The following is a 27689-nucleotide window of genomic DNA, read 5'->3' as shown; positions in this document are numbered from 1 at the left end:
CTGTGTAGCATCATATAAGTGCAGAGCCAGAGTCTGGAGCTAAACTTCGGCTTCCCACCTCGTGCATATATAAAATGATCATGTCGCACAGAATTAGGAATGAAAAGTTAACTGAAAAGTCCACAGCATTTTTATTTTTTTTTTTCTAGGAACAGAAAAACTTTTCAGTAAAGAAACCGTATAGAGACACAGCAAATACATCCATTATCGAAAAATGCCAGCAGAAATCTGCAGCAAGTTTTTCCTTCCATGGGAACAACGGTAGGTAATGATGGCTGTAAAACAAGACTACAAACTTGAGATGTTACTTCTAATTCAAACTTTGAAATCTTCACTAAACTCCTGCAGATCCTGCCACCTACACAGAATTAATCCCCGATTCAGGGAATACTCAATTCGTTCTTGTCTCATCACCACCTGATATTTCCTCCAAAAACTCTCCCGGGAAAACAAAACGTGTACTTACTGGATTTAATGGGACATTCTACATTCAATTAACACAATGCCTATGGTTTTCTTTTAAATAAATGTAACTGAAGACACGAATTACAAGAAATTATCTTAACGTATTTCTGGTGTAAAATTCCCCAGACTCATTGTGAAATATTTTTTCCTATAGTGATTTTTTTTTTCTAAACTCGAGTTTTGTGACTAAAGTTCAAACGATTTCACAACTAACAAAGCCAACTTTTATTATGCACTTTTCAAAAATAAAAGAGGAGAAAAAAGTGAAATTAGTTTTTCATCACTACTTCAGTTAGAAAGAGCCCACTTCCCAAAAAGTTCCTCTTCCCAGTAGCAATAATTTTGTATGTTTAAGAACTTTTTTTTTTAAAGGATATGCTTCTGTTTTAAGGGTGTGCTTTGATAGCGAAGCCCTGGGAATACAAAAACTTTTTTGCCTAGGTTTGTTAATGAAGAATGACACTAAATGGTTGTGTGATGGATAATGCTTAGTTCATTACTCACTGACATGTGCCTTGATACCATCAACTCCACAACCAAATTTAGCCCTGTTATAAGCAGATGTAACTTCGCTGGAGTCAATGGGATGAATTTGCATCTGCAGACGGAGAAGTTAAGAGTATCACCCTTCCCTGGCAGCCCAGCGAGGCACGGCTCCGCCGGCCCCCACCGCAGCTCCGACCCCGAGGCAGCGGTTCCGCGGGGGCGGAGCGCGCAACCCACACACCGCACGCAGGTTTCAGCCTCCCGCTGCCGTCCGGCTCCCGATCCCCCTCCGCCGCCCCATCCTGCCGCCCTCCTTCCCGTCGGGGCGAGGGGCTGCGGGGCAGCTCCGCCGCGACACGGGCCCCGCGCACCGGAGAGGCCCAGATGCTGCTGCTAGCCGAGCCTGGAGACCCCGGCAGCCGCCTCTCGCGGCTTTCCCCGCCCCGTCCCCGCGGCTCCGTCCCCGTCCCCCCTCCTTTCCCGTCCCACCGCCGCGGAGGGCATCGCCGACCCCAGAGGGGAGGCGGGTACGGGCTGGAAACTTACTTGGGGTTGGAGGAATTCCAATAAATGGGGTCTAAAACGATGGACCTCGCCAGCGCAGTTCTGCATAAAACCATCGCGACTCCCCAACAGCACTTCCAGGCGGAGGCGTCTCGTCTCCGCGCTGCCATGGTCGCGGCGGCGACGAGTCCCTCCCGCAGCCTCGCCAACTCCCCCGCACCTGACGGCAATAGCAGGGGGGACACACCGGTATCCCAGCGGCCGGGGGTGTGGAGCGCGAAGAAATACTACTACTACTAGTGAGAAAAATAAAAACCACACGCGAAGGGTCGTCGATGCACTTGGTGAGAGCTGCAGGCAGATCTACTGAGTCATGTATGCCACTCGCATGTAGGGAATTCTACGAGGTAAGATCCAAGCTACTTCCGAAGTAACAACATAAGTAACAACAAAAATAATGCAAACGCTCAGTCCTTCCTCTTAATGGGGGTCTCCCGGCTGCCTTGGAAGATGCCACTCAAACTGCCAACTCCCATTTGGATCCAGTGCGCCATACACATTCAGCGTCTAATGCTGGCGTGAAAAGGAGGAAAAAAAAGAAAACCAAACAGCTAAAATAAACGTAAAATAAAAGGTTTGGTGGAGAGGGACCCGGCCTCGGCAGGAGGCTCCCCCTGTGCGCCTCTCAGTGCTCCCTGCAGTTTGCAATCCGCGCAGGCACCAGCCCGGGCTGTTTCAGGGAGCTCGGAAGCAACCGCGAGTCAATAAATCCACTCCGAGTCAGCTCCACCGGTCCTAGGGAGACGCATCCGCAGGGCTCCGGCTTTCCTAGGGGGGCACTGCTGTCCTTGTCGTTGGCAAAGCCCCCGGAGAGGAGCGGGGACAGAAGGAGTGTGGCGAAAATACGAGTATTTTTAGAAGTAAAAAGAAATGAAAAGGGGGGTCCGCAGCGTCAGAACGTCCCTCTCTCCCGTTGCGCGATCCGCAGTGCGCGCCCCGGCGGCAGGACAAGGAAAGCCGGGCGTGGGACTTGCGTAGCGCGGGGAAGGGAGGAGGACCGGCGCCAACCACAGCCGTTCCCGCCGCGGCGCCGCCAACCGTGATACCGCTGCTCCTCTACTACTGCCGCCCCAGCGAGTCCCCGGCGGAGGAGCGCAGCCGGCAGCAGCGCGCCGCCGTACCCATATAAGCGCGGCCCCGCCGCCCCGCCGCCGCCGCTCATAGGGCCGCCGCCGGGCCGCCACGCTGGTTGGGCGCCGCGTGTGTCATTTACCGCCGCCGCGGCGGGCGGGGCCACAGAGGGCCGAGCCCAACCCCGTCGAGCCGAGCTGGGCCGAGCCGAGCCGAGCGGGGCTGGCAGGTAACACCCATCGGCTGCCGGCTCTGTCGTGCTGCGGGCTGCAGCCGAAGCGAGGGGAGAACCCACTCAGTCTTAGTCACGCCGGGGCTGTGCAGGAGGCGCGACTGGCCCACGCTGGGAGAAAAAATAAAAATGAAAAGACATAAATCCCCCAAAAGTCTTTTTTTTCTGTTTTTTGGTTTTTTTTTTCAAACGTAAAAAATTGACGTTTTTCAAGTACACTGCTGTTTAAACAGCGGGGGCCGCGGCGCTCCCGCACCCCCGGGATAGCACTGCTGACTGCGCTCCGTGGAGGAAGACACCTCCGCGGGGAAGGGCCGGGTCTCCGCTGGTGCGGAACTCCCCGCGCAACTTTCTGCGGTTGCCGGAGGAGCGGGGGGCTTTCCCACGCTCGGTGCCGACAGGCCCTTACCACGGGGCCTCTGAGTGAGCGAAGTTTTATCTGGTTGCGGGACAATCAGCCAAGAAATGAGGGGAGCGGGACACGCGGAGCCCGTCAAAGGGATGCGGGATAATCAAGGGCGCTGAGGGCGGCTGCGGGCTCCCTCGCCTTCCTCCGGCGATCATTCAGCGCATTTTCCCGTCCATAATACGGGGGTTGACTTTTTTTTTCGGATCCGGTTGTTTTCAGACTCCACGTACCTCGCTGGCAGCTCGGCCTTTTATTTCACTTTGCTATTAATTCCTGGCCAAGAGGGATCTATCTGCGGACAGGGCCGGCAATGCGGCTCCGGAGACGCCCTTCGGCCACTTCGCAGTGCGGAGGGCACCGACGAAGCCGCGGCCCACCCCCCCTGCCCCGGCACGGGTGCGCGCCCGCCGTTCCACCGCGCTTCCACGGGGACACAGCACCCACTAGCGGCCAGGCCTCCGTCAGCGGAGGGACCGGACCACACTCGCCCGTGTCTACCCCTCCGCTGCTCCTTCGCCTCCTGCTTTGCCCGCAGCCTTTGCGGTCGTGTATAACCCCCCTCCCCGAAAAAGAGAGAGGAGACGGCGGCGAAGGACAAACGAGGCGCCGATGCCGCTGCCCTGGTGGTGGTTCGCGCCAGGAGCTGCGCGGTGGCTGAGCACCGGTTGTACCGTGTCAAAGTCAGTCCCGTGAAATGCAGGGGGTTGCCGAATTTCTTCTAGCAGGGATTTCGTGCCAAAATAGTATCTGCAGAAAAGGATTGAAAGTTAAAGCGCAGGAAATCACAGCGCTCTTTTTCTGTCATTTCCCTACCTTTTAGGTAAGAACACGCTACAAAGGACCGTAATAAGGAACCAATTTCTCACAATTTTATTCCCGGAGAAATACGGGCTTTTATTTATTTTTTTTTTTTAAATCGGGTTAGCGGTGGAGCTCCTCCGGCTTTTAGACCAAGGTGAAGAAGCCCTTAGAAGGTAAACGACTGGCATTGTCATTTATTTCCCTGGTCAATTTGGAAGGAAATCTTCGCCCCCCTCCCCCAGTTTAAACTCAACTGGCGCTCCAGCCTTCGCTGTCCTGCCTGGCAGAGACCACTCCTTTCCCTCGCAAGAGACGGGGAAGGGGAGCAGAGGCGCGCTCGATGCCCCATAGATTTTGCTCGAATTGTGTTGGGTAGATTTCTTAATGAAATCTACCACTCAAAGAAACAAGGAAATCAGTTTGCTTTTCACACAAAATATCGAATGCGTTTTAAGCAAACTGCTTAATTAAATTTAATTTGCAGTGAGCAAGGAATTGCAGATCCGGGGGCGCAATTTGGTGGAAAAGGATCCGATTCCCAGGACGGAAACTTAGCGCTCAAGTGGGAAACAGAGACTGGGTATCTATGCACATCGAGGGGCATCAAAGGAGAGCTTCGCCGGCGAGGGGAGGAAAGTACTTAATTACTAAACTTTTGAACAAATGTGTGGTCTGTATCCAGTCGTGAGCCACTGTAAACACAGAGCCTGATAAACTCTTCTATGAACAGAGACGTGTAAAATAGCTTTACCTCAGTTTTGTGAAGCCCTGCTTCTGTTTGTTTTGAAGCAAAAGGTTACAAGCTGTGTTTTGCAAAAGCTGTGAGTAAACTGTGACCTCTAACTCTCCGTATCCTTGTTTTAAGTAAACCAGAGGAAATAAAGAGCCCTGGTATTGTCTGAAAATATCCTCATGTAGCTAAATATATCGCTCGACTTCTATTGTCCAGCGGCTAATTATTTTACATAAATACAGCTGGTTTACTCTACTCAGCATCCCTTTTGTGCGCGCTGTAGGCGCATAAAGGTAAGCGTTAATAAAATCCTTTTAACTAAGAACCTAGATAAAAACTTGAACTTATCTCTGAGATAACCCAAGCAACAAAAGTTAAAGACATCCAAAGAAATACGGGCTCGGTGGCTGCTCCCCACAGGTCACTCCTTTCGCAGGAGAGGCCGATCCCCGCGGCTGAGGGTCAGGGCGAGGAGCGCTTTCGGCGCCGCAGGGTGACTTGCGGGTCCCTTCGGACCCGCGGACGGGAGCAGCAGAGGGGCTGCTGCAGCAGCCGCGGTGTGGCCGCGCTCCCTCCCTGTGTCCATCCCCGTCCGCACACCGCCCGCTGCATTGACCTCCGACTTTACCGTCTCGCCTCCGAGGAGCAGCAAGAATCGCCTCGGACACGGAGGAAACGTGAGAATACGTGTTGAGGCCGGAGGGTTAGAAGCAGAACAAGCTCACACATGTTAGGAAGTTAGCAGTGGCCTTCAGCCGCGGCTTCTCGGGGGCTATCTCAGGAGGAGGTCCCGGCAGGTATTTCGGGTTTCGCGGGGAACACGATTTCCTGGCAGACAAACGCGCAGGGGACAGGCTTCGGGGGGAGGAAATCCTGCTGCCGCCGTGGGACCGGCGCCGCGGCCCCCTGTGCTCGGCTTCCAACAGACGGACGGACGGACGGACGGACGGACGGACAGATGGATGGGTGAGCGGGCCAGCGAGCAGGTGAGACCTGCTTTTCCCTCTGCCTGCAGGGAAAACCAGCACTCTGGTATTTGCACTGCTCAAACCTTGATTTCCTGTACCTCAGCCAGCCTGACAGCAAAAATCCGGTTTATAGCTCAATAATCAACCCCTTTCAGCTTCTTTTCGACAGTGACATGGGCAATAATTGCATAAATATTGGCTCCAAGCCTATAAAATCTGTAACAAAAAGGGCAGCTAATCTGAATGGGATCAGGATTGGGCCCGCAACCTGACTCTCTTAAACATCAGTCTGAACATCGGCGATTAGAATACATGGGACATGAAATCTTTCATTAAGTAGAAAAGTTTCATTATTACTCGAAAATTTAGCAGTTTTGAAAGTCAAGAATAACTCAGTAGGTGTAATTCCTACTACTTTTAATAAAGACAAGTGATTGACACTTACTGATTTAAATGGGTTGTTTATTGTTTGTGCAAAAGGCCAAGTGTGCTGGGTACTTGAAACAGCTCCTAAAATATCATTCACACCCTAACTGCATTTTCTGCACTTTATGGTAGAGTGTATGTCTAGATGTTAATTTGTCTCCTCCATGTCTGTTTTATAACCGAAATTTTGGTTAACCATAGCTTCTTAGAAAATGAGAACACAGCTAAAGAATTCAAGCAGCCTTGTAATAAAATGAGGCAAGAAGTTAAGTACATCCTAAGTATGCATTTTAATTCTCCATTTGACTTATTTTTGTACTGATTTTAAGTATCTCTCTGTGAAAACAAAAATCCCTGCATTATTTTGTGGTCTGTGATAACATGGGTGAAAAACCAGACCAGGGATCAAACTTAAGCTGCATGACTGTCTTTTTGTAGAGGTTTACATACACTTGAGCAGAGCTGACCACTGAGCCAGCCTAACCCTTAGTTCATCTGTCCAGTAAAGACAATGGGAAGCATTAGGTTGCTCAGCATAGAAATGTCAACAGAGCTTTAGCACTCCCCAGCTGGCAAACAAAACAGCAGGATGGGAAAATGGGGATAACCCCAACGTGCATGTGTTCAGTAGTACTAGCACAGAAATGGAACAGAGGTGCATGAAAGTCATGGTTCAGCTCCAACTGGACCAGCCTGTTGGCCCAAAACTGTACCAGCCCAGGCACTTCGACCATATCCTCCTGCCTTGGAATGAGCCTTAGGCACACAGGCAGCTCTACTGTTCTCTTCAGAAAAAAATCACCTCTGTAATGCAAACTGAAGTGTTTTTTATCAGCATGAATTCCACCTGAACTTGCACTGAGACCCTGCAATAACTGAGCTAATAATTTTCCTCCTGCTTGCCAGAAGGACCACACATCCCCCAAATACTCTGAAAATGTTTAAAGAGATGCTTCATGCAGTTCAAAGTGAATCACAGCCAGCACCTTCATATTAGGTGTACGTGCAAAAAATGGCACAAAAAAAGTCCAAATGACTATAGCATCAGAAAGAGGGGTTTACAATCTTCAAGTCAGCAACGTGAAGTGTATGAGGTGACAGAAAGCTTCAAAGAAAAGGAGCGACAATGAAGACAGATCCTTCTTTTTCAAGACAAGATATGAAGTAGATGAAGTATTGATACTTCAGTAAGATAATACTGACATATCTGTCTATACACAGGCACACAGTTGCTTGGCAGCTTAGACATCTTGCCAACCTAATTGTCTGCTTTGCTAAGCTTCAAGGACACCAGCTCTCCAACGTATCTCACTGCAGTCAGCTTTCTACTTGTGCTCGGAAAAATGATGATAATGAACATGGGAAGTTTAAGGGGCAGTTTAACAAATCTCCAAACAGCACACTGTTAGGACACTGCTGTAAAGGCCTCTCTGCTCTCTCCCACCTCTGCTGGAGAGATGCATTGTTCAGTATTAAAATAATGCTCCAGGGCATTTATGAACAGGCATTGGGAAAACTAAGATCTCTTATCATAGAAGGTAAATGAATACTGCTGAAGGTAAGTGATAACAGGAAATGCCTACCTGCCTCCCTGGGGGAAGGGAGTTAAAAAAACCCAACACACAAAGCTCCAGAATAAACCAAGAATCGTCTAACCAAAATTTAAGTTGAAACTTCAAACTGTAATGAAATCAAACTTAAACACCCAATGCAACTTCTAGGAGAGGTTTGTCTATGTAGGCCAATACCCTTCTGTAGACCCCCCCACAGAGCTCATACTCACTATGTATATGTCAGCCTATGTTCTAACCTACTTTGCATTAGCCAGGTATCATGTTTTAAAGGAATGCAAGAACATCAAATCCTTATCATCAAATGTCACTTTACCCCCCTCCTAAAATGTGTGCACCTCTATTTTTCCTAGAAAAAGACAGCATCCCTGAAGCCCTATGATAGTTTTGAAAAGAAGACAAGCCCCAGAATAAAAAATGTGGCATCCTCCCACACTAGGTCTACCAAAACCTATCCCAAGAAATACTGTATACTTTAGGACAAGCCAAGAGACAGTGATTTCTACCAACTGAACACTTTATTTTTTTTTTTTTTTTTTTTGGGGGGGGAAGGGAAAAGAAATACATAGCCGCTTTAGCTGCTCTTCCTTTGTTGAGGGCAGAGAGAAGGAAGGGCAGGTAGGAAGGTGTGTGGAATGGCAGAAGGGGTGATCAAACTGATCAGACATTTTGTTCATACAGTAGTCCTAAAGGAACACTACTGGAACAACGAAGTCTAAGCCTACACAATGTTAAGTGTAAAAAACAGATGTTATTATTTAGCTGCAAATTCACTATTAGAAGAAAATACTTGATACCACAACTGCACGTATGAGAACTTCTTGCTTTCAGAAGATGAGAGGAAACAAAAATGCATAGGTCTGTTTTGAGTATTGACTTTTAATAGCTTGTTTCTCATAAGGGAACAGGGGATGTTTTCTGGTTTAGAAATACAGGTATCAGTTAAGTTTTAAATACAGCCTGCTCCTGCCAACAGGTCGTGTACATGATTTATTTGGCTTCAGCTTTTGTTTCTATGTATTAAGCAACCTTCAACCTTCTTCTGCAACAATATATAGACAAATTACACAGTAATAGTGTAGGTATTTTACTGTCTTCACATTTTTCTTAACATACTGGACAAAGCAATGCATGTCAACTTGCTCCCACACATTTAATCTGCCAAACCTACAGAAACAGATCCTTTGGGAATATCAGGAATTATTTCCAACTTTGTCCAGTGACATTCAAATGCTCAGGCAACTACTGGTAACTTTCATTTTATGGTTAATACCCAAGTCGTACACCAACAGGAGAAAGTTTTAGAACTGGACAAGCTATAGTAATCCAGGTTTTGGTAGAATAATTATATACAAAAAGGGGAATTTTATATATAGTTTTCAATCTGTAATTTAATTTTTCAAAATAAAACCTGTATATATAAATGGACAACATTCAAGATCTGTATACAAATAACAGTTGCTTTCTGGCTAAAACAATGTATTTAGACAGAATCTCATTTCGTTTTTCACTTCAAGTATTCTAGCCAGTCCAGTCCTTTGGGAAAAAACTTCAATTTTTAAATCCGTTAGGATCCATCAGATTCATTATATGGTCATGACCTTAACTTATACAATATACTATATTATGAGGTGAACCGAAAGGGATTAGATACCAAAGTATTGGTCTGAGTGCAGTAAGCCAAACAGCTGTTTAAACATGATACTATGGCTGAAATAAGTCTCTGTCAGAGTAAAAACCAACATTCATGAAAACAGCAGCAGCCATCAAAAACATTCACAACTGCAGGGATTTGTTACTGTGTGTAATTTTGCATTATAAGTAGAAGCCACAGTAGTTTAAAGGAAAATAAAAAAAAATACTACTATAGTCTTGAATGTAATAATGTGAATTGTCACTTTTATAACCATTTATAAATGTGTACTAAAAAAATTTACTTAAACATATGAATTTAAGACTTTCACTTTATTCAGCAAATCAGTTTATTTACACAATGGGGAAAGCTGGTTGAATGCTGTCAATGTAATAAAAACAAATCTAACAGAGACGATACTGAACTTCCTCTATGTATTCATTGCAGAAATGACAAACTATTTCCTTACCTGTATCAGGAACATCAAACGCAACAATGGGACAGTATCATAGGACACTGATTTAACAATAAACCACAGATGTCCAGTAATACTATGGCAATTTATTCATGTATTTACTGACTTAAAAAAAAATAAAATTAAAAGTCAGCAATACCCAGTATAAAGTCCTGTCAATTATCAGAGTCAAACTCTGAGTAGGTCAGTAAAACCTTACCAGATCATCCACAATTCAAAGTGACCTGATCTGCTTCAGACCACTAATACAGTTACAAAACTGATAGAACAGACTGCACTCTAAAATGCAACAATGATCTGATAAGGGTTTAACTTAATGGAAGTTTTAAAAAAAAATTAAGAATTGCAGAGCACGGCCCCTATCAGAACAAGCTAACTTTCCAGACTCCAAAAAAAAAAGACAAAAGGAAAAAAAAAAAAAAAAAAAAAGGAAAAAATGGAGAGAGGGAAAAAAAAAAAAAAAAAACCCCACACTTCAACATGAAGCTACCATACAAAGTTGTTGGGTTGTTTTTTTTTTCCATTTTTCCTTTTTTGTTGGTGGTGGTTGGTTTGGGTTTTTTTGTTTAGGAGTTCAGAGTTGCAATTTAATCCTGGCTTTTTAGTGAGAAGGACAGTTTTGGCCTAGACTTTCCTTTGCCCAGGATAATTTTTTGCTCTTCCTTTTGCTGACGTTGTCTCTCTTGTTCTAGTTTCATCCTCTCCTCATGAATCTTTCTTTGTTCTTCAACAATTTTCAATTGTTCTTCAGCCTATATATGAAAATTGTAGAATTTAGGCCAGCATATTTTGTAGTCATAAAAGCAATTTACAAGTCTGTATTAACTTCCAAACAGGTCCAATCCTGCACAGGTATGTAAGCAGTTCTACCTGAGCTAGATGGCCCTAGTTGGTTTCAATGAAACTATTTGTAAACTCTTATTTGAATGCAGAAGAAACACTGAACACTTTCTACAGCTAATGTATTGAAATCTTGAGTGTTTACAGGCAATGCTTTTCAACACTGCTTTGCAAACAATACATTACATTTTAATTAAGGAAGTCCGTGTATGCATGGAGAAACTCCCCTGACACTCGTCATGTCAGATGAAAGCACAATATAATGATGTAACAGACCTTCAGAAGTCTCCCCACTCAAAAATACTTGTAACACCCCCCCCCCCTTCCAAATTCAAAACCATCTTTACCTGATTTCTAACAAGCCAATCCTTACACTGACTTACGGTTCTTACAGCTCTTCCAGTGGTCTTCTAAAGGTGCTTATTTTGTTCATTTTGTCAGTTTATACTTTCAATTTTCTAATTGTCCCATTTACACCATATGAGGTTGGGAAAAGGGTAAAACAGAAAGAGGTGTAAAGCAGACATAGCTCCAGCAATTTTTAGAAGAATCATCTTTATCTGAAAATGGTGTAATTACTTGGGTAATTGAAACCGGTGTGAATTCCATCAGGATTTACAAGCACCTTAGTTTGGGGTTATCGTTAATAGATTAGAATCAGCTACATCATACTGAATGTTCTCAAGAGGCAGACACCTGCTTAAATAGTCTTGGAAACCAGTATAAACTAGACTTTCGTAATGTAAGACATCTTAAGCTTATGCTGAAAGTCCCTTTCAGCACTTGTACATCAATGCTATACTAGTCAAAAATCCAGTCTGTACTTGTCCTGCTCAACAAAACGTAAGTAGTCACTTCTGTTTTAGAAGCAGAACATAATTTGCAAACTCAGTTCAACCTTCCCTGTAAGATACAGTAAGAAAAAAAAAGTACTTTTTAAATTCTGAAGGCATCTATCTTCCTCTGAATTAACAGCACCTGAACTATTTTTTCAAACCAGTGTTACTGCTAAGGATCTGGTCTCATATGCTCAAGAGAAGAGCAACACTACTGACATAACCAGCAACAGACAAACTCCAGAAAGGGTCAATTTGTTTATTTAATTGTGTTGCAAATCAGGCAGAGGGACCTGTATTCCCCTACAGAACAGTTAACTACATACCAGTTTAGCTTGTGCTTCTGCAATTTTTCGATTATTCTCTTCTAGTATTCGCTCTAGTTCCTCACGCTTTGCACGCTCTTCTTCCTAAACGGGAGGACAGGGCAAGATGTTAGTAAAGTAAAATACTCACTTCTGCACATTCACTAATCTTTCTCAGAATTCTTTTGTGAACTGACTTAAAGTGGCAGCTTTATAGCCACCTACTTTGTCTCACAACGGTAAACTGTGCAGCCACTAATACTGGTCTCTAGCACTCAATTTATATAACCCCGCCCAGTCCAAACAGCAACCAACTAAACCCTCCCTAATCACAGAATCCTGACAATTTATTACTAGAATTTTAATATCACACAAATCAACAAGGACAACTACAAAAACTGGATAGTATTTACCAAATTAAAAAGTAATATAGAAAATATAAATAAAGTGAATAGTTTGTCTCACCAATTAAGTATACCTACGTATTCTTTACCTATACTCCTTTAATCAGCATTAAAAGTTGAATATTTACTGTCTTGTCCAGTGTCCTGCAGAGTGTGCTCCTCGGCTGCCATACACGCCAGCTTCCTCTTTAAAATGATTTGTACTGTTAGCTTGGCAATACCTGCATCAGCAGCTCAACCATTTATAAAGAAACAACATACAGGGAAGGCTGAGCTGAGGAATGCAGATGTTTATGATAAGAAGGAACAAAAATATGTAAATCATTCCTAAGGCAAACAATTAATAAGAAAAATACATTTACTGTTAGTGAAAAATACAAATGGTAATCCATACTTCATGGAGCTATGGGCTTCTTTCATGGGGAGAATGGACTTAACATTCAATATTTTGACAATTTTAAGACAGCTGAAACTGTCATTTGCAGTCTGAACTTGGAATTCAGGAGTCCAGGGAAGGCAAGATCAGGAAATAAAGCCTTGTAATTGTTTTCTTGGTGAATTTTATGGAACTCTGTTATACAACTCAAATATGAAGACTGCATGAAAGTTTTGGAGGCGTTTCAGTTCACGTAATATATATCCAAATTATTTTAATATTTGGAAGATTTAAAGTTAGCCAGAGGTTTGTGTCTGTGTAAGAAAAAAAAGTTAATACGAACAAAGCAAGCATATGAAAACTTCTTACTATGACTAGTAACCAGCTACTAGCTAGCACACTTCACTCCAGGCATGGAGGGTTATTCTGCATTACAAAGAACCGATGGGACTTCATCACATCACATTGACAATAGCAAAAATACTTGGGGGGAAAAAAAAAAGTAGTCATCCATCTGATCAAACGAAAATCTACATACATGAAGCAACTGCTCACTACAGACATCTAAATTTAATTTAAATTCTTTGATAGTAAGGTTTGAATTTGCAGAACAAGTGTGATTTAATGTTCCTGATATTTGTTGTATCTCAGTGGTTTGGTTTGTTGTTTTTTTGTTGTTTTTTTTTTTTCAAATTAAACATATTATGTGACAGACAAGTCACACATCATATGAAGGGGAAAGCTTCATTGCTACTGTCTTTCCTTTTGTAAGCCAATCAAAATATTAATTTAAGATAAACTGTGTAGGAGGTAGAATGAAAAAGGCATTTGAGACTTCTGTTTAGCACAAATTTCCTTTACAATTTTAAAATTTGCCTTGAAATTTCTGGATCCTGGAATGATTGGTGCAGGCAGGCATCAAAGCCTTTAGTAGCAAATTACTGTCTCACAGAAAGACTTTTTCAGCTTCTGCTCCAGCTGCTGATTAAAAACCAAAAAAACCCAAGTCACATGTTCAGCTTGACTTCAGACAAGGGCAACCTGCTCTTTTATAACTTCTGGGAGGAGGAAAAAAAAAAAAAAAAAAAAAAAAGAGGAGTTGTTAGTAGTTATTAAAACTAGATATTATGATTTGGACATAGATCCTTCGTGAAGACGTGGATGGCTTATGCTCGAAGTCCCAGAATTAGTCCAGTGTTTGCTCAAGGAAAACATTCATTTTAAATGAAGAATAAGAAACCTATTTGTTAAAGACGGGTACTGCAGCTCACTGTTGGACCCTGATTTTTGCCTGACTGAAGGCAAAAGCCTCTTACAGTCTAGGTAAACAAAATGAAACAAATTAAGGATACAAAATTACAGATTTTCAATACCCTTCCCCAAAAATGAAAGGACCGCTGATTAATCCTGCAGCCATGGCAAAAGTTTCAAACAATTCTGAAATATGTAGGTCAGTTCCATTAAAAATCAGTATCCTTGTTCAGGTTTTAGGAGAATAACTGTTTAATATCAGTGAGCTCCCCTGAATAGGCTAGAAATTAAGTTTCGCAGCAATGCAAGTTTATACGAGAAGTGAATTAGATTTGCTGTATTCCATCTCTTTCTGAACCGAACAGGAGGCACAAACCAACACTGAAAGTTTTGCCATGGACTGTTTCTACTTTCCAAACGACCGAGCGTTACCTCTCTGGCTTTTTGTGCTGCAAGTTCAGCTTGTCGCTGTCGCTCGAGTTCTTCGAGCAACTGTTTTTCCATGATGCGCTTAGCCTCCTCCACCCTGCGGAGAACCTCTCGCTCAATCTCATCCTTCCTTTTCTCCAACTCTTCTTCTACACGTTTAGCCACAAGCTCTTCCACTCTTCGAGCAGTTTCTTCTTCTATGAGTTTCTCTTCAATTTCTTGTTGTCGACTACAAAATGCAAACGTATTACCTTTTTATTGAATAAAGAATGGTTGCACTGAAACAAACTCTTTCAAATACACATCATCAACCACGCTCCTGAACCGCTTTAAAACAGTTTTATACCTTATATACACAGATTATGCAGAAAGAATATTTTGCCATACATTTAAGGATAATTAATATTCAGACAATCAGTATTTCTGTCCCAGGGAACCCATTCAGACCGTAATGTATTTAGTACCCCTTAATTTCTTTAGGAGACTAAGCTTGAGGAGACAGCTTATCTTGACTTCCTGGTAACTTTTAGTTGAAAATAAAAATAAAAGACCTCATCCAACTGTGGCCATCCTTCACCCTTCAGGAATTCAAATGGTCTCAATTTTAAGAAAACATCTTGTAAAACTTATCTTAAAGCAACCACTTCAGAAGCATCAAACTAATCCCTAGTATCTAAGACAGAAGCAATAGAATTCGCAATTTGAATCAGAAGTTGTGTCTGTAATCTAGTTATTATCTACCTTATCAAATTTCAAATACCTCTGCTCTCCTTAACATCTTTATCGCAGCATCACAATAAAGCATAATAATGGCTTCTAACATAATTATAAAAAAAAAATATAGCAAGTGCTAAATAAATCCTTGCAATCCTTATAGCTTTCCATGTCCTGAATTTTGGTAGTACGTTCAAATGTCTTCTTGTTTTTATCTTTTATTTGCAGCAGTATTATCACTTAGCCTGATCACTGTCACTAGTTTTCATTAAAAAAGAATACAAAAAGATTATGTCCATTTGCCAGGTTTGTTTCCAAAGGCAGGAAAAAAAAAAGCAAACAAAAAACTTCCAGGCAGTAATCACTAGTACCATATGGCAATTAGATATCCATAGACGAACAAAAGTGAGTACTGTATAGCTATGTGTCGTAGCATACTACTTATTTGGAATTATTATGGGCTTTGGGGAGAAGGTTATTCTCTTTGACCTTGAAAATTATGTTAACTATGGAACAATCTTATAAACTTATCTTCTGGCCTGTCAGCACCAGAAAATCCATGATTTAGAATAGCAACTGCTGCTGTAATATCCTAATATCCTGTCAATATCCTTGTCATTATTGAGTTTGCATTTTCTTATTTGAGACACACAAAAGCAACTCATTAAAAAAAAAAAAAGTTACAGGATTTGTTAACTTTTACATCTCCTAGTGTACAATTTGCAAATATGCAAAAGGAGATAATGAAGTATGGAATACTGATCTAGATAAACATGTGAAATACAGAGGCAAAAGGCTCTTAAGTTCCCCTGTTCATGATTTGTTGGTTGGTTTAGGGTTTTTTTGTTTGCGTGGTTGGTTTGCTTGGCTTTTCTTTTTTTTTTCCAAAAAGTGTACTGAACCAAATGGCTAGTTATCTCCTTCATTAAAAAGTTTTGGAACCCTCAACTTAAGACACTCAGCCCCAGAAGACAAATTCAATTCTTATATTCCTCATGAGATAACAAAATTTTTTGGTAGCACATTAGGCCAGCATTTACTTTAACTTAAGCAACACAGGATCTCATGGTCTTTACCACCACTATCCAGGAAAAAAAAAACAAACAAACATTAACCCCATTCTGTTAGCATGCCTCTGAGGAGCCACTGCCTACAATCCTTTTGGACAAATTTTTAAACATCTTTTATATACTAAGCATCCTTTTATTTTAAAGGGGTTTCTTTAACCCTCCATGAGTATTTATTCAGCAGCAAGTACTCTCACCATCCTGTACTGATACAGCACAAGAGGCTGTTTCACAGAAGTTTTGGTTTGGTTTGGTTTTTAATTTTTTTTATTTTAGCTTCATTTTTAACACTGGGGAAATCCAGAATAAGTCAGCTAACTGAATAATGATACCACATAATTACAAAAATACCCCTGACACTCATGTCAGAATTAAGTTTTCAAATATCCTCAGCAATTGATGATGGATGTACTACTAAGTGCTGTGCCTGCACACGTTTCTTTCTTCTCAGCTCAAGTAATTCCATTCAAATTTAATTAAACAAAATGTATCTTTTCACATTCAAAGGCTGCAACATTATAAATATGTAATAATATATATAGTAGCTTTGACTTTATAACAAAAATAAAACTGTAACCAGATATACATTTCAATGATCTGTTCTGTAGACTCTACCAACTTATTTTAATTGCATGAACTTACAGTATTTTATATAGAGGTGTAAGTTTATCATCCTGACCTACTGAGCCATGACACCAGAGCAACAGATAAGCCGTTAATGTAAAAGCATTTTCAGTATGAACCATTTACTTCTTAAGACTAATTTCATGAAATCTACAGAAAACACACTGCTTACATTTAAACAGATTTCAGATGGGGAAAAATGTCACATTTGCAAGGCCTTTATGGAAAACTAGCATTATAAGAAAAAGCAGAAGGCTACGTACCAAGGTTTGAATAGACACGAGACTAATAAAGTGACTTTCAATATATGAACTGTCCCCTAGTTAATTTAGTTAGGAAGTACTTCCTACATATGACTTACTCAAATACAAAATTATCTACTCTATTAAATGTTATTACTTTTTCTTTTGGAATATAAATTGTATTCCATAAGCATCAAAATTCTATACCCAATCTTTTCCAATATTGTTTCTCCTTCAAAAACCTACTATCCGGTTCCCAATATCACTCAAATGTCATATTCCTCCTATATAGACTTCACAGGTTTTTTTTTTAAATTTCAAAGCTGATTCATATAGAAAACTTACACATGAACTAAACCAGCTCCAGAATACTAAAACTATTACCTGCATTACACTGCATTCTCAAACTCTTAAGCGCATTCCAATTCTTCACCGCAGATATGCATGGAATATTTTTATTAATTTAGGTACTGAATAAAATTATAAACCACAAAATTAGTATCAATGACTCAACAAGCCTTCAGCATTTTCACATGTTTGTGTTACTATGCAAGTTTTTGATGACATCACTGCCAAATTCTGAAGTTAGGATAGGAGATTATTGACAAACAGAAATGAAAGTGACAGCTCAGGGTGATCAAGCCTTCTGAACCACAATATTTCAGTAGAACAATGTCGTTCAATAAAACTCAAAGCTCCACCTTAGAATTAACATTACTATTTGGCTTCACACATAAAAACACGTGCTGCTTCTACACTCAGTGCTCCAAGGAGCAACTGTAACACTCAAAGAACAAGTACCACCTTATCACAACTGTTAAAACCGTTATCTCTGCTGCATAAAGGTCTCTTTCATAATTTGATATCGCTAAACATCTTAATTCACATCCAACGTTCATTAAAATAGAATTTATGTCTCTTTAGACCTTAAAAATAACCACATTCCTCACAACAAAAACTGAAAAAGGAAAAGGTCTCAAACGAAACAAGTCACCAGATCCTACTGTCCTATTTGGCAAGAATAACAGAATGGTCATGGTTGGAAAAGACCTTAAGATCGTCTAGTTCCAACCCGCCTGCCACAGGCAGGGACACCTTCCACTAGACCACAGTGCTCAAAGCCCCATCCAACCTGGCCTTGAACACTGCCAGGGATGGAGCATTCACAACTTCCTTTGGCAGCCGGTTCCAGTGCTTCATCACTCACACAATAAAGAATTTCTTCTTTATAGCTAACCTAAATCTCCCCTGTTTAAGCTTAAACCCATTGCCCCTTGTCCTACCACTACTGTCCCTGACAAAGAGTCCCTCTCTTGCATCCTTCTATGCCCCAATCCTCAGTAATCGATGCATGGTATTTCTTAAATCCCTAGCAGAGCAACACCAGGGGCCTCCACTCTACGCACAAGCAGCTCGCCACGCAGTGAAGGGAGGGGCGTGCAGTGTGGCAGTGCAGCACAAAGCCTCCGCGGTGCGGAGGCCCCCACCGCAGAGGAAGTTTCCGAGCAGACCAGCGGCAGATGGGAATCGAGCACAGCCGGCGCGGGGAGGGAGCGGGGCGGGCGCATTCAACGCCCCTGAGGGAGCCAAGACTTCAGGGAAGGGAAGGATGGCGGGAAACAAGGCAGAGACTAGGCCTCAGCAAGGGCCTAAACGTCTTCACCCCAGTGGCAGGTGGCCCTAATCCGGAGGAGGAAAGAACGGAGGGAAAGCCACCAGGGCACGAAGTACCTCCTGTCCTCCTCCTTCCCCTCGCACCCTCACCATCGCCCCCGCGAAGTGCCCAGCCCAGACCCGGGGCTCACATTTTCCGCTGCCGCTCGAACTCCGCTTTTTTCTCTTCCTCCTCCCGCTTCTGCTTCTCGTCCAGGCTGCTGCGCTTGCTCACCGTGCGCCCGAAGATGTCGATGCGGTCGGGCGGGGAGGAGGCGCGGTCGCGCTCCCGCTCCCGGTCTCGGCGGGAGGAGGGGGCCGTGTTGGAGCGGGACCGGGAGCGGGACTCTCGGCGCCGGTTCCGCTTGCTCTCCCGGGACTTAGATCGCTTCCGCGCCCGCTCCTTCTCCCGGGAGCGGGATCGCGATCGGCTCCGGTTCTTCTTGTTGTGCTTGGAGCTTTTAGTGTGCTTGGAGCGGGACGAGCTCCGGCTGCGAGACCGACCCATCCCGGAAAAGCAGAGGCCGCGCCGATGACCGCTCAGACCACCCCCGCCCCCTTCGCTAGCGGCGCCGGAGAGAAGTGCGAGGAAGCTCCGCACGCATTAGCACCGCCCAGGCGGGCCTGTCGTTCTCCCACTTGCCACCGCTTTGCGCTGTGAGGAGAAAGAGCAGGCCCCGAACGCGGGAGCAAGTCCGGACGCAGGCAAGATGGCGGCCCCAGCAGAGCGGTGACTCTCCTCTTCCGCCCCACAATACACTGCGCCGTATTCGAGCCGTTTAGCTTCTCGTTCCCCCTCGGCGTCTAGTCGGAGGAGCACGAAAGCACTCGGTAATCTCCGACAGCCAATGGCAAGCGTCGCTCGCCGCGAAAGCATCTTTTGGCGCTCTCTGCGCATGCTCACGCTTTGTGCGTGGGTATCTGGGTGTTGAAGAGCGCTGAGACTAGGTTTTTGGGGGGCAGTCTCCCGAAGAGCGTACCGGGGGGGGCGGGCTGGCTGGCTGACTGGCTGGCTGGTTGGTTGAGGAGGAAAAGGTATAATGGGGGTTTCAGGCGTTTGGAGGCATCTAGCTCTCGAGGCCGCCTCTGGATCGGCCAAGAAGTAGGGAGCCTCAGCCTGTGTAACCAGCTCCGCGTTCAGTGTCGCCATGCTCCGCCGAGGAGGAGATGCCGTGTGTTTCTTTAATTGATTTTTTCTTTTTTTTTTTTTGGGACTTCTGTTGCTTGATTTTGTTTGACATAGGGGACAGAGGGAATCTGTTGCTCTAGATTAAAGAAGTTACAAAACTCATTAACCTTCCCAAAAAGTAGGGGTTTTATTTTTTCTGAGCCTTCTGTTGAACCACATAGTTCAACAGAACTATGAGCTAGGTTCTGCTTCATTGTAGATATCTCTAAAGTGGCACAGTACTTATTTTGCCTGCATTTTGACGTTACTTCTACACGTTGTTCTTTGTTGGCAAGTATGTAGGCAAAGGAAGCAGCTTCAGGTCAAGTGTAGTGTGTGATTCATTAGGTATCTCTATGAGGTTTTTATCCCAGCTCTGCCATAACAAATTCTGCGAGTGATACTGTTCTTGGTTTCAAGAATATGCAAGTTATGGATAGTGAAGCTTGCTCTTTCAGAGAAAATTGGCTCATTGATACCTTTCAGAGTTTGTGCCTTTTTTTTTTTTCCTCTTTATATGTCTACATTCTAAGTAAGTTACATTTGGCAAAACATTAATCACTGGACAAAATCCTATCTCATCTAAAGGTATTTTCACCTAATTCTTTTGTCTGAGTGACTTGTCTTTTCTTGAAGGAAGACTTCCTTATTCTGTAATTCAGATTTTAATTAGTGCTAAAAATAAATAAAATTGAAGCATCTTTCTGACAGACCACTTTTCAGGTGACAGCAGAGTAATGGACGTTGTGAAACCTGCACGGCAGGAATTCCAGTGGTACAGACCCCCGGGTGTGCTTGTTTGTCTCTCGCCCCGGGGAACTTCATGCCACAGGTGACTAAGGAAGTTAACAGTCAGACCTTTTAGCTCGGGACTAGGTGGGTGAGTTTCCAGCTGGCATGATTTCCACAGCAACTTGACTGTAATTGAGCACCGAAGCTTTTAAATTTGTATGATGCAACAGGTTTGGTGAAAAGTTACATCATAGTTTTATTAGTTCTGCATTCAGGTTGAATGTATCTGACCTGGAATGGTGGGGGAGGGAAGAGGACATTACTAATTATTTCATTGTCAGCTATAAATGAGTTTTTAAAATATAGTTATCTGAGTTTTCTCCTTGGTAAATCACTGTTAACAGAACCCATATTTAGCACCTTGGTTGTCTGAAGAAATATAATTTTGACCTGCAGAAATTTGTTCTTACTTAGTAGTACTGATTCATCAGAGGTATAAAATACATTATTATCTGACAATAATTCATGATGTTGGATTGTGTGGAATTGAAATTATAAAATATGGTATAATGAAATAATTTTCCCCAGTCCATTACTGTATTGCTCCATCTCAGTTTTTTGGTTTTTTTTTTTTAACTACTGAATTATTAAGAGCATGAGATTTTTAATACCTATACTAGGTTGAAGTCGTTAGTCCACTTTATTATTTATGAGGACTAAATTCTGGTACTTCTGGAAAAAAAAAGGTCCTTTTCCTTTCAAAAATACATTCCTGAGAGCTGACAAATTAGAACAACATGCCTGTGATTTCTTCTTTGCTTTGAATTTTGATAGTTTGGGATTTTTTTTATCCTATCACCTTATTTTTTCTACTTCAATACGGATGAAGTAATAGTGTTTAGGTTTCCCCTCTCCAGGTGTAATTACAGTTGATATGGAATTGCAGTCCCAAAAGGAAGTTTTAATACTTAAGAACCCTGTTTCATTAAATAATTTAATTTCTTCTTTGCAGTTAGTAGAAAAAGATGGTAATTTACTATGCCTGTTCCATTTCAAAATTTCAGATAGCTGATTAAGCACATGTGATTTTTGTCTAAATAATTCTAGAATTTCTGAGTTTTTAATCACATGTAAAGAAATGTGTTTCTCGTGGTTTGGTAGCCATACTGCAGTTCTATACGCTGTTGGTTTTTTTTGCATTATTTTTCTCCATTTTAATATATCTCATTACATTAAAATGCATAATTTAAGTCTTAAAATAGTTGCCTTATAGTTGGAAAACGCCTTATTTGACAGCCAAATGGTGGTATAATTAAAGCACCTCACCCTTCTTTACCTTGACTACTATCATCACATGAAATCTCTCAACCCACAGGCAGCTAGGGGTAGCCCTGTGATGATACTGTGTTCTGATAATCTCCAGGTCATACCTGCTCTCACTTACACCATAGCTTTTATCATTAGCTGGGTCAAGAGGAATCTTGGGAGATTAAAGGTGATTGTGTTAGTGTGGCACAGCTGGATGTGAGATCTTTGTGATAGGTCTAAAATGAACTCTGAAAGGTAAGCAGAGAAAGCAGGCAAGAGCATAACAAGGTAAGGTGTTCAGTATATTATTTACTGTCATCTGGTGTAGTCTGTCTCACAATAGGAGGGGCATGAGTAGCACAAAAGAGCCAAGTTCTTGGAATGAAAAAAAAAAAAAAAAAACCAAAACCAATGTGGTTAAAAATGTGTGTTGGTTCTTTCAAAGTAGACATTTCAGCCTGAGTTTATTACAAGGTCAGAAACTATGTATGCAGGGTTTGTTGGTTGTTGTTTTTTTTCCCCTGAAATTATGAGTCAGTGCTGGGATTCATGTAACATAAATCTCAGAAGCTGTGCAGGTGTAGAAGTTGGATTAGTTAATCACTTTTTTTACACCTGATGGCAAAGCTGCTTGTTTTGCTTACTCATTTTCTGCCAGCTACTTTGTTTCTCTTTTAGCACTGCTAGGGAGATCTGGGCTGCTGAGCTGCAGAGGTAGGGAGGTGAAATGTCTGGGAGACTGGCAGAACAGCTGTGAGGAATTCATGATGAGCATGGAATAGTCCTCAGAAAGGGAAGTAGCTTTTCTAGAACTTCAGAGAATAAGTCATTAAAACTGCTGCTGCAAAGGGTTCAATTGAAAAAAAAAAAAGTTTAATTGAGAGGATGGAGAGGAAACCCTGTACAATAAGAAATAAATGGAAAGGGTTTTCACATTGTACCTTTCCAGAAAGCCTGGATAGATTGTACACATAAGTATAGTTATTAGCTAAAATGCTTCTCTTTTCCACATGTTCAGATAATCATATCCTTGGGAAATGAACAATACTATACAGAATGCTATTGAAAGTGTTTTGTAATTTGGATATGAAAAAAAGGCACAGCTTGAGTAATAGGGACTAGTGTGTGATAATCAAGTTAATTTAAAACTATTTTCATTCCCATGTGGATTTAGTTTTAGAAAATAAAATTGCTGAATCACGATCAGTGTGGAAATCTTAAAATTACGTTAATTATCAATGTCAGTGGACATTTTACAATTTTTATTTTGTGTAAATCTACTTACCACTTTTTTAATGCTTAGACTACTTACTGCATTCTACTTTTTCTAAGGAAGAAAGTAAAATGAACATTCATTCACTTCCTTTGTTCAGTTTGCTCAGTCCATGCAGGTCCTAAACGAAAGCTCTTGAATATTATTAGAAGTGGTGAATGTAAGTTTTTAACAGAACTTGAGACACTGATCTGCAAGCTGTGTATCCATAGTGATATGCCTATTCATAGTGGATGTTTGTTAAAATAATTGATAATATATGGAGTATACAGGTTTAGTATCACATGTAAGTATTTAAATGGTCCTAAGATTTGGTTCATTGGAGACTGTCTAATAAAAATCCAACCAACCTTCTTCAGCATAAGCACAGTCATGGAGGTGCTTGGACTCTATAGGCATATTCTGATTTATCTGAAAGACTTCATAGCATTTGTAGTGTTTGGTGTGTGTAACTGGGTATTTATGCCAGTCAGAAATGAGTTGAGGTGTCAGCTAAGACTCATGAGGGACTGAGCCAATGTGAAAGCTTGAATAATTCTTTTAAAAAAAAAAACAAGCCAGAGTAGCAGCAGACACTGTTATTCAAAACCAGGTTGCTCATGTTAGCATAGTTGTTAGACCAGTTGGACAAGCAAGGAAATTGGATTCAGGTGTGTCCTCGTTCATATCAATGTCTCTTCCTTCCCATGACAGTATGCTAATCACTAGGCCAGTGTCAAGGCTGGAGGAAAGTGAGAAGGGAGGTACGGGCAAGGTCCCCTTATGCTTCCTCGGTTGAAACCAATTGGATTTAACAAAATGCAAAATAGATGTGTTCAGATGCAGGGCGCAACATGCTTGTAATTTAATGACTGTGATACCCTGAAAGGAGGGAGCAAGTTGTCTTGGATTTAAGTCAGTTCAAAAGACTGTTTTTTGAATTTTGTTAAATAATCATGAGAAAAGAAACAGGGCTAATCTTGAGAGCTAGAGCACAAAATCTGGCAGGTGCTGTAACTGCCCAGGTGTTGCACAACATGCCCCGTCCCACAGCAGCTGTGTTTCAAAAGGGGTGAGCCATGCTCAGTTCTTCAAAGACTACTGTAGGCACTGCCCTTGGGAGAAGACTCCAGTTTATGGCTTCTAAACAGGTGAAGATGCCACCCTTGCGGTGCTGACTCGGACACCTTTGCCTTTAACGGGGCGACAGCCATGCCTCCCCATACAGCTTTTCTGCTTGGCTTGGTGACTCCTAGTTAGCATGTGTATTTTAAGAGTTCCCAATTCTTGCTTAATTTTGAAAAACTATTTGGATGAAGTACTGTCTGTGGAAATTTTATATCCTAAATATTTTACATATTTTATTTGTAACCAGAGATCTTCCTGGGTTGTTTTTTTCTTTTCTTATTTAAACACACTAATATGTCTAGCAGTACCACTTTTTCTGTATGAATATGAAAATGACTGGGAGTGATTACTTTTTAATTTTTTTAAGTAGTCAAGAAGCGACTTGTGTGTGGTAAAAACAGGGTTGCAGGTATGGGAAAAGCATTCTATCTAAACTTAAAAGTTAAATCAGTGCTACCACAGTTAATGGGAATTGACCCTGAAGCGTTTTTGAATGTTAATAGTTGTTCTGTTAAAATTTATCAAAAAAAGTTGCATGAAAACTTGTTCTTTTTTATTTACAACTGTGCAAATTGATGAGCTTTAAAATTTGCACGTATTAATAGGAGAAAAAAGTTACTACTTTCCTAAATTTTTTTTTTGTTAAAAAGTAGAAGACAAATATGTTGTCTATATGAGCAAGCCAGTTTAGCAGGAAGTCTCCCGAGTGCCAGATTTCTGCCTTCTGCATTCACAAAAGTAGTGCTTCATTTTGAAAGTTGATTCATTAATTCATTTCGCCGACTAGCTAGGTTAAAGGTTGGAGGAATAAAGCATTTGGTCATGATGCAGTTTTATTACACAGTTTAACAGAAGCTTTTAAACTTTTTTAAGTTTTTGTGAAAATCTCATTAAAATGATAACTGAGAGACTATACTTGTAGAGGTCTTTCCTAATAATCTGAACAGAAACAAAATACAGAGAAGCTTGTCCTTCTGAGAGTTTTTATTATCTCTTTCTTCTTTTTAGAAGACATCAGAAATGTTGTGGCATGTGTTGTTTGCCTCTGTTATTGTTCCTCATGTCTTTTATTCCTGAATCAGATCAGTAGTATTTGTCTGCAGATTGATATTTTTTGAACTGCAATGATAGCAGTTGTGCAGGTCAAACTCAGTTGTATCTTCATGAGTGACTTGGCTGATTTTGTTGATGCAGCTGATGATATGCCGTAAAACTATCACTGTAACTGTGACTTCAACAGTACTAGAATAGGGCTGTCTTATCAGTTGCAAAGCTCTGAACACTGGGCACCCTGGGAATGCAGGGCATGTAACTTGCTGTTTACATAGTGTAGTGTCATGCTGCCCACAGCTATACACTCTGTAGAATCTGTGCACAGTGTATTTAATCTGCCATCAGCCCTGCCAAGCTTGGTATTCAGAATGGGGTTGGGGCCTAGTTCATTTGGGTCCATGTCTAAGATGATAATTAGAGCAGGATAGGCTTCTAAATGCATGGAATATCTAGTGCCTGTGTGTACTTCTCTAGAGATGCAGCTGACATCAATGTGTATGTGGTTGCTGGTCATTGATAGTCTTGTGTATTGCCATACAAGTTTGATGAAGTTGTTTCAGGTTTCTATCACAGATGCTAATTGCAGCTTTATGAATTCTTAGGGTTACAATCTTAATAATGTGGGAAACTAAGTACGTGTAGAAGGGAATGCACCTGGTCCTTCTCCCTTATCTCTTATTTGCATTATTATCAAGTTTTGAATGCATGAAGTGTACCCTTGTATGGTTTAAACATTTTGTAACACATACTATGGTGGTATATTTGTGTTTTGTCTTGTGTTTGGAGACAGGGAAGCAGTTAGGGAAGAAGAAAAAATCTGTCTGTACCACATTAAAACATTTAAACGAATACAATATAAAACACCACTTTTTAAAGTCAGGCACTGCTGATTATAAATACAGGTGGCAGAACATAGTTGTAGTAGAAGAACCAATGAATGAATCTATGGTAGCATTTTGTCTAGGAGTAAGTGTGGTGGTCTTGAAGTGAATCTCTTGAACATTGATTTGATTGCATTGGAATAGTCTCAGACTGGGTAAACTGTATTCTTTTTGTATAAGACTAAGTCTAAAATCAAAAATGAAATACGGTAGGTTCTGTTTGAAACACTTTATTTACTGTCAGGGTGAACAAGCACTGGTACAGGTTGTCTGGAGAGGCTGTGGATTCTCTGTCCTTGGAGTTATTGTGGACATGGCTCTGGGCGACAAGCTTTGGGTGGCCCTGCTTGAGCAGGACAGTTGGACGAGATGACTTCCAGAGGTCTCTTCTAGCCTGAACCATTCTGCGCTCCTGTGAAATCAGATGGTGTATTTTGAGACTCCATCTGCTATTGGAGTTTCAGTCTGCAAGACTGGTCTAGAGCTAGTGGGAAGTAAAACACTTCCCAAAGCATGTAGCATGGGCATCCAGTTCTCAGTAGTCATTGTCTTCGTTCACATACTTTCTGTTGCAAATTGCTACTTGCTAATGCAGACATAGCTACTAACATCACATGGAGCTGAGTTAGCAAGTCATTTGGTGTTGACTTCTTTGCTCAGGAGCAGGTAGGTGTTGCAGAAAGCGCAAGCCAAAAGTTGACACAATTACTTTGTATATTGGATCTATATAGACATAGGCCTTTAAGCCATTTTTTTGCAGGCTGGAAGACTGTGGAATTTGGTTATCAGCATCTGAAAGATAGGCACCAGGCCAATCTGAATGTATATAGCATTGGAATATCTAGCCAATCTAAATTTATAGACTTTCCTGATAGCTGGTTGATGAGTTAGCACACCCTAGACTCTTTCCATTTAGCTCCTCATTGGTCAATTATATATTCTTTCTGGCTTGCCAAAGTTAAGTAGAAGAAATGAGTAGGGGAAGGTAATACTGAGGTTGAGTGGCACAGGAGGCATGGGAAGAGATGAAAGTATTGCAGTGTGTGGTGAGAGAGGATATATGTAGCTTAGGGTTGGTATGATGAAAGTTTGTCTGCACGCTCAAATCCAGAGCTCCTGCTGTGTATATTAGGCAATGAAATAGTGCACTGACATGCTGTGACTGTTCAAAGCAGGTCTCCCAGGGCAAAATGCCATCCATGCTTACTCACCCTGCTGGATAGCATTGTCTGCAGTTTTCCTCAAGCTGTTTCCACAGGTATCTGGTCTTGGTAATGCAGAGGGACCTGGAATTGCCTAAGAAGCTGTGCTTCAGGAATAAGTGATTTTGCTGCATCTGTATAAAAGTGCTGCTGTAAAGAGTAAATGCAGAAAAAGTCTCGGAGTTTTGCAATGCAGGCTTGGAGCCAAGTGCAGGCTTGCAGCTCATTGTGAGACATCTGTCATCAGCAGGAGCTGCCAGTGGTAGAGCTGGGGGCTACAAATGAGAGTGACAGAAGTACATGATGACCTAGTGAAAGAAAAGGATTTTCTAGGACAAAGGGTTGTGACAAGAAGGCAAAATAAACTATGTACCTGAAAGAGGGTGATCA

At 42.0% G+C, this 27689-nt stretch overlaps 2 protein-coding genes across 2 annotated transcripts in view; both read right to left on the bottom strand.

Annotated features, from left to right (window-relative positions):
- EFNB2 (ephrin B2) overlaps positions 1–2503 on the bottom strand; it is a 43962-nt gene extending 41459 nt beyond the window's left edge. Inside the window, exon 1 of the mRNA XM_061472797.1 lies at positions 1498–2503. Within this exon, the coding sequence (XP_061328781.1) occupies positions 1498–1625 (128 nt within the window). The 5' untranslated portion in view covers positions 1626–2503. The remainder of the gene's footprint in view (positions 1–1497) is intronic.
- A 7882-nt stretch (positions 2504–10385) lies between these two features.
- On the bottom strand, positions 10386–19343 carry ARGLU1 (arginine and glutamate rich 1). The gene is made up of 4 exons (XM_061472798.1): positions 18728–19343; positions 14279–14504; positions 11837–11920; positions 10386–10586 (listed from the first exon to the last, which is right to left on the bottom strand). Exons 1-4 carry the CDS (start codon positions 19081–19083, stop codon positions 10422–10424), a joined length of 831 nt encoding a protein of 276 aa, XP_061328782.1. The 5' UTR covers positions 19084–19343; the 3' UTR covers positions 10386–10421.
- Positions 19344–27689: the final 8346 nt, after the last annotated feature.

This window comes from Pezoporus flaviventris, unplaced genomic scaffold, assembly GCF_033815535.1.
Source record: "Pezoporus flaviventris isolate CSIRO_AGI_PZ_B2104156 unplaced genomic scaffold, CSIRO_AGI_Pfla_v1 ptg000072l, whole genome shotgun sequence".
NCBI classification, from domain to species: Eukaryota; Metazoa; Chordata; class Aves; order Psittaciformes; family Psittacidae; genus Pezoporus; species Pezoporus flaviventris.
Note: the sequence above shows the minus strand (reverse complement) of the source record. Positions and strands in the feature narration are given on the sequence as shown.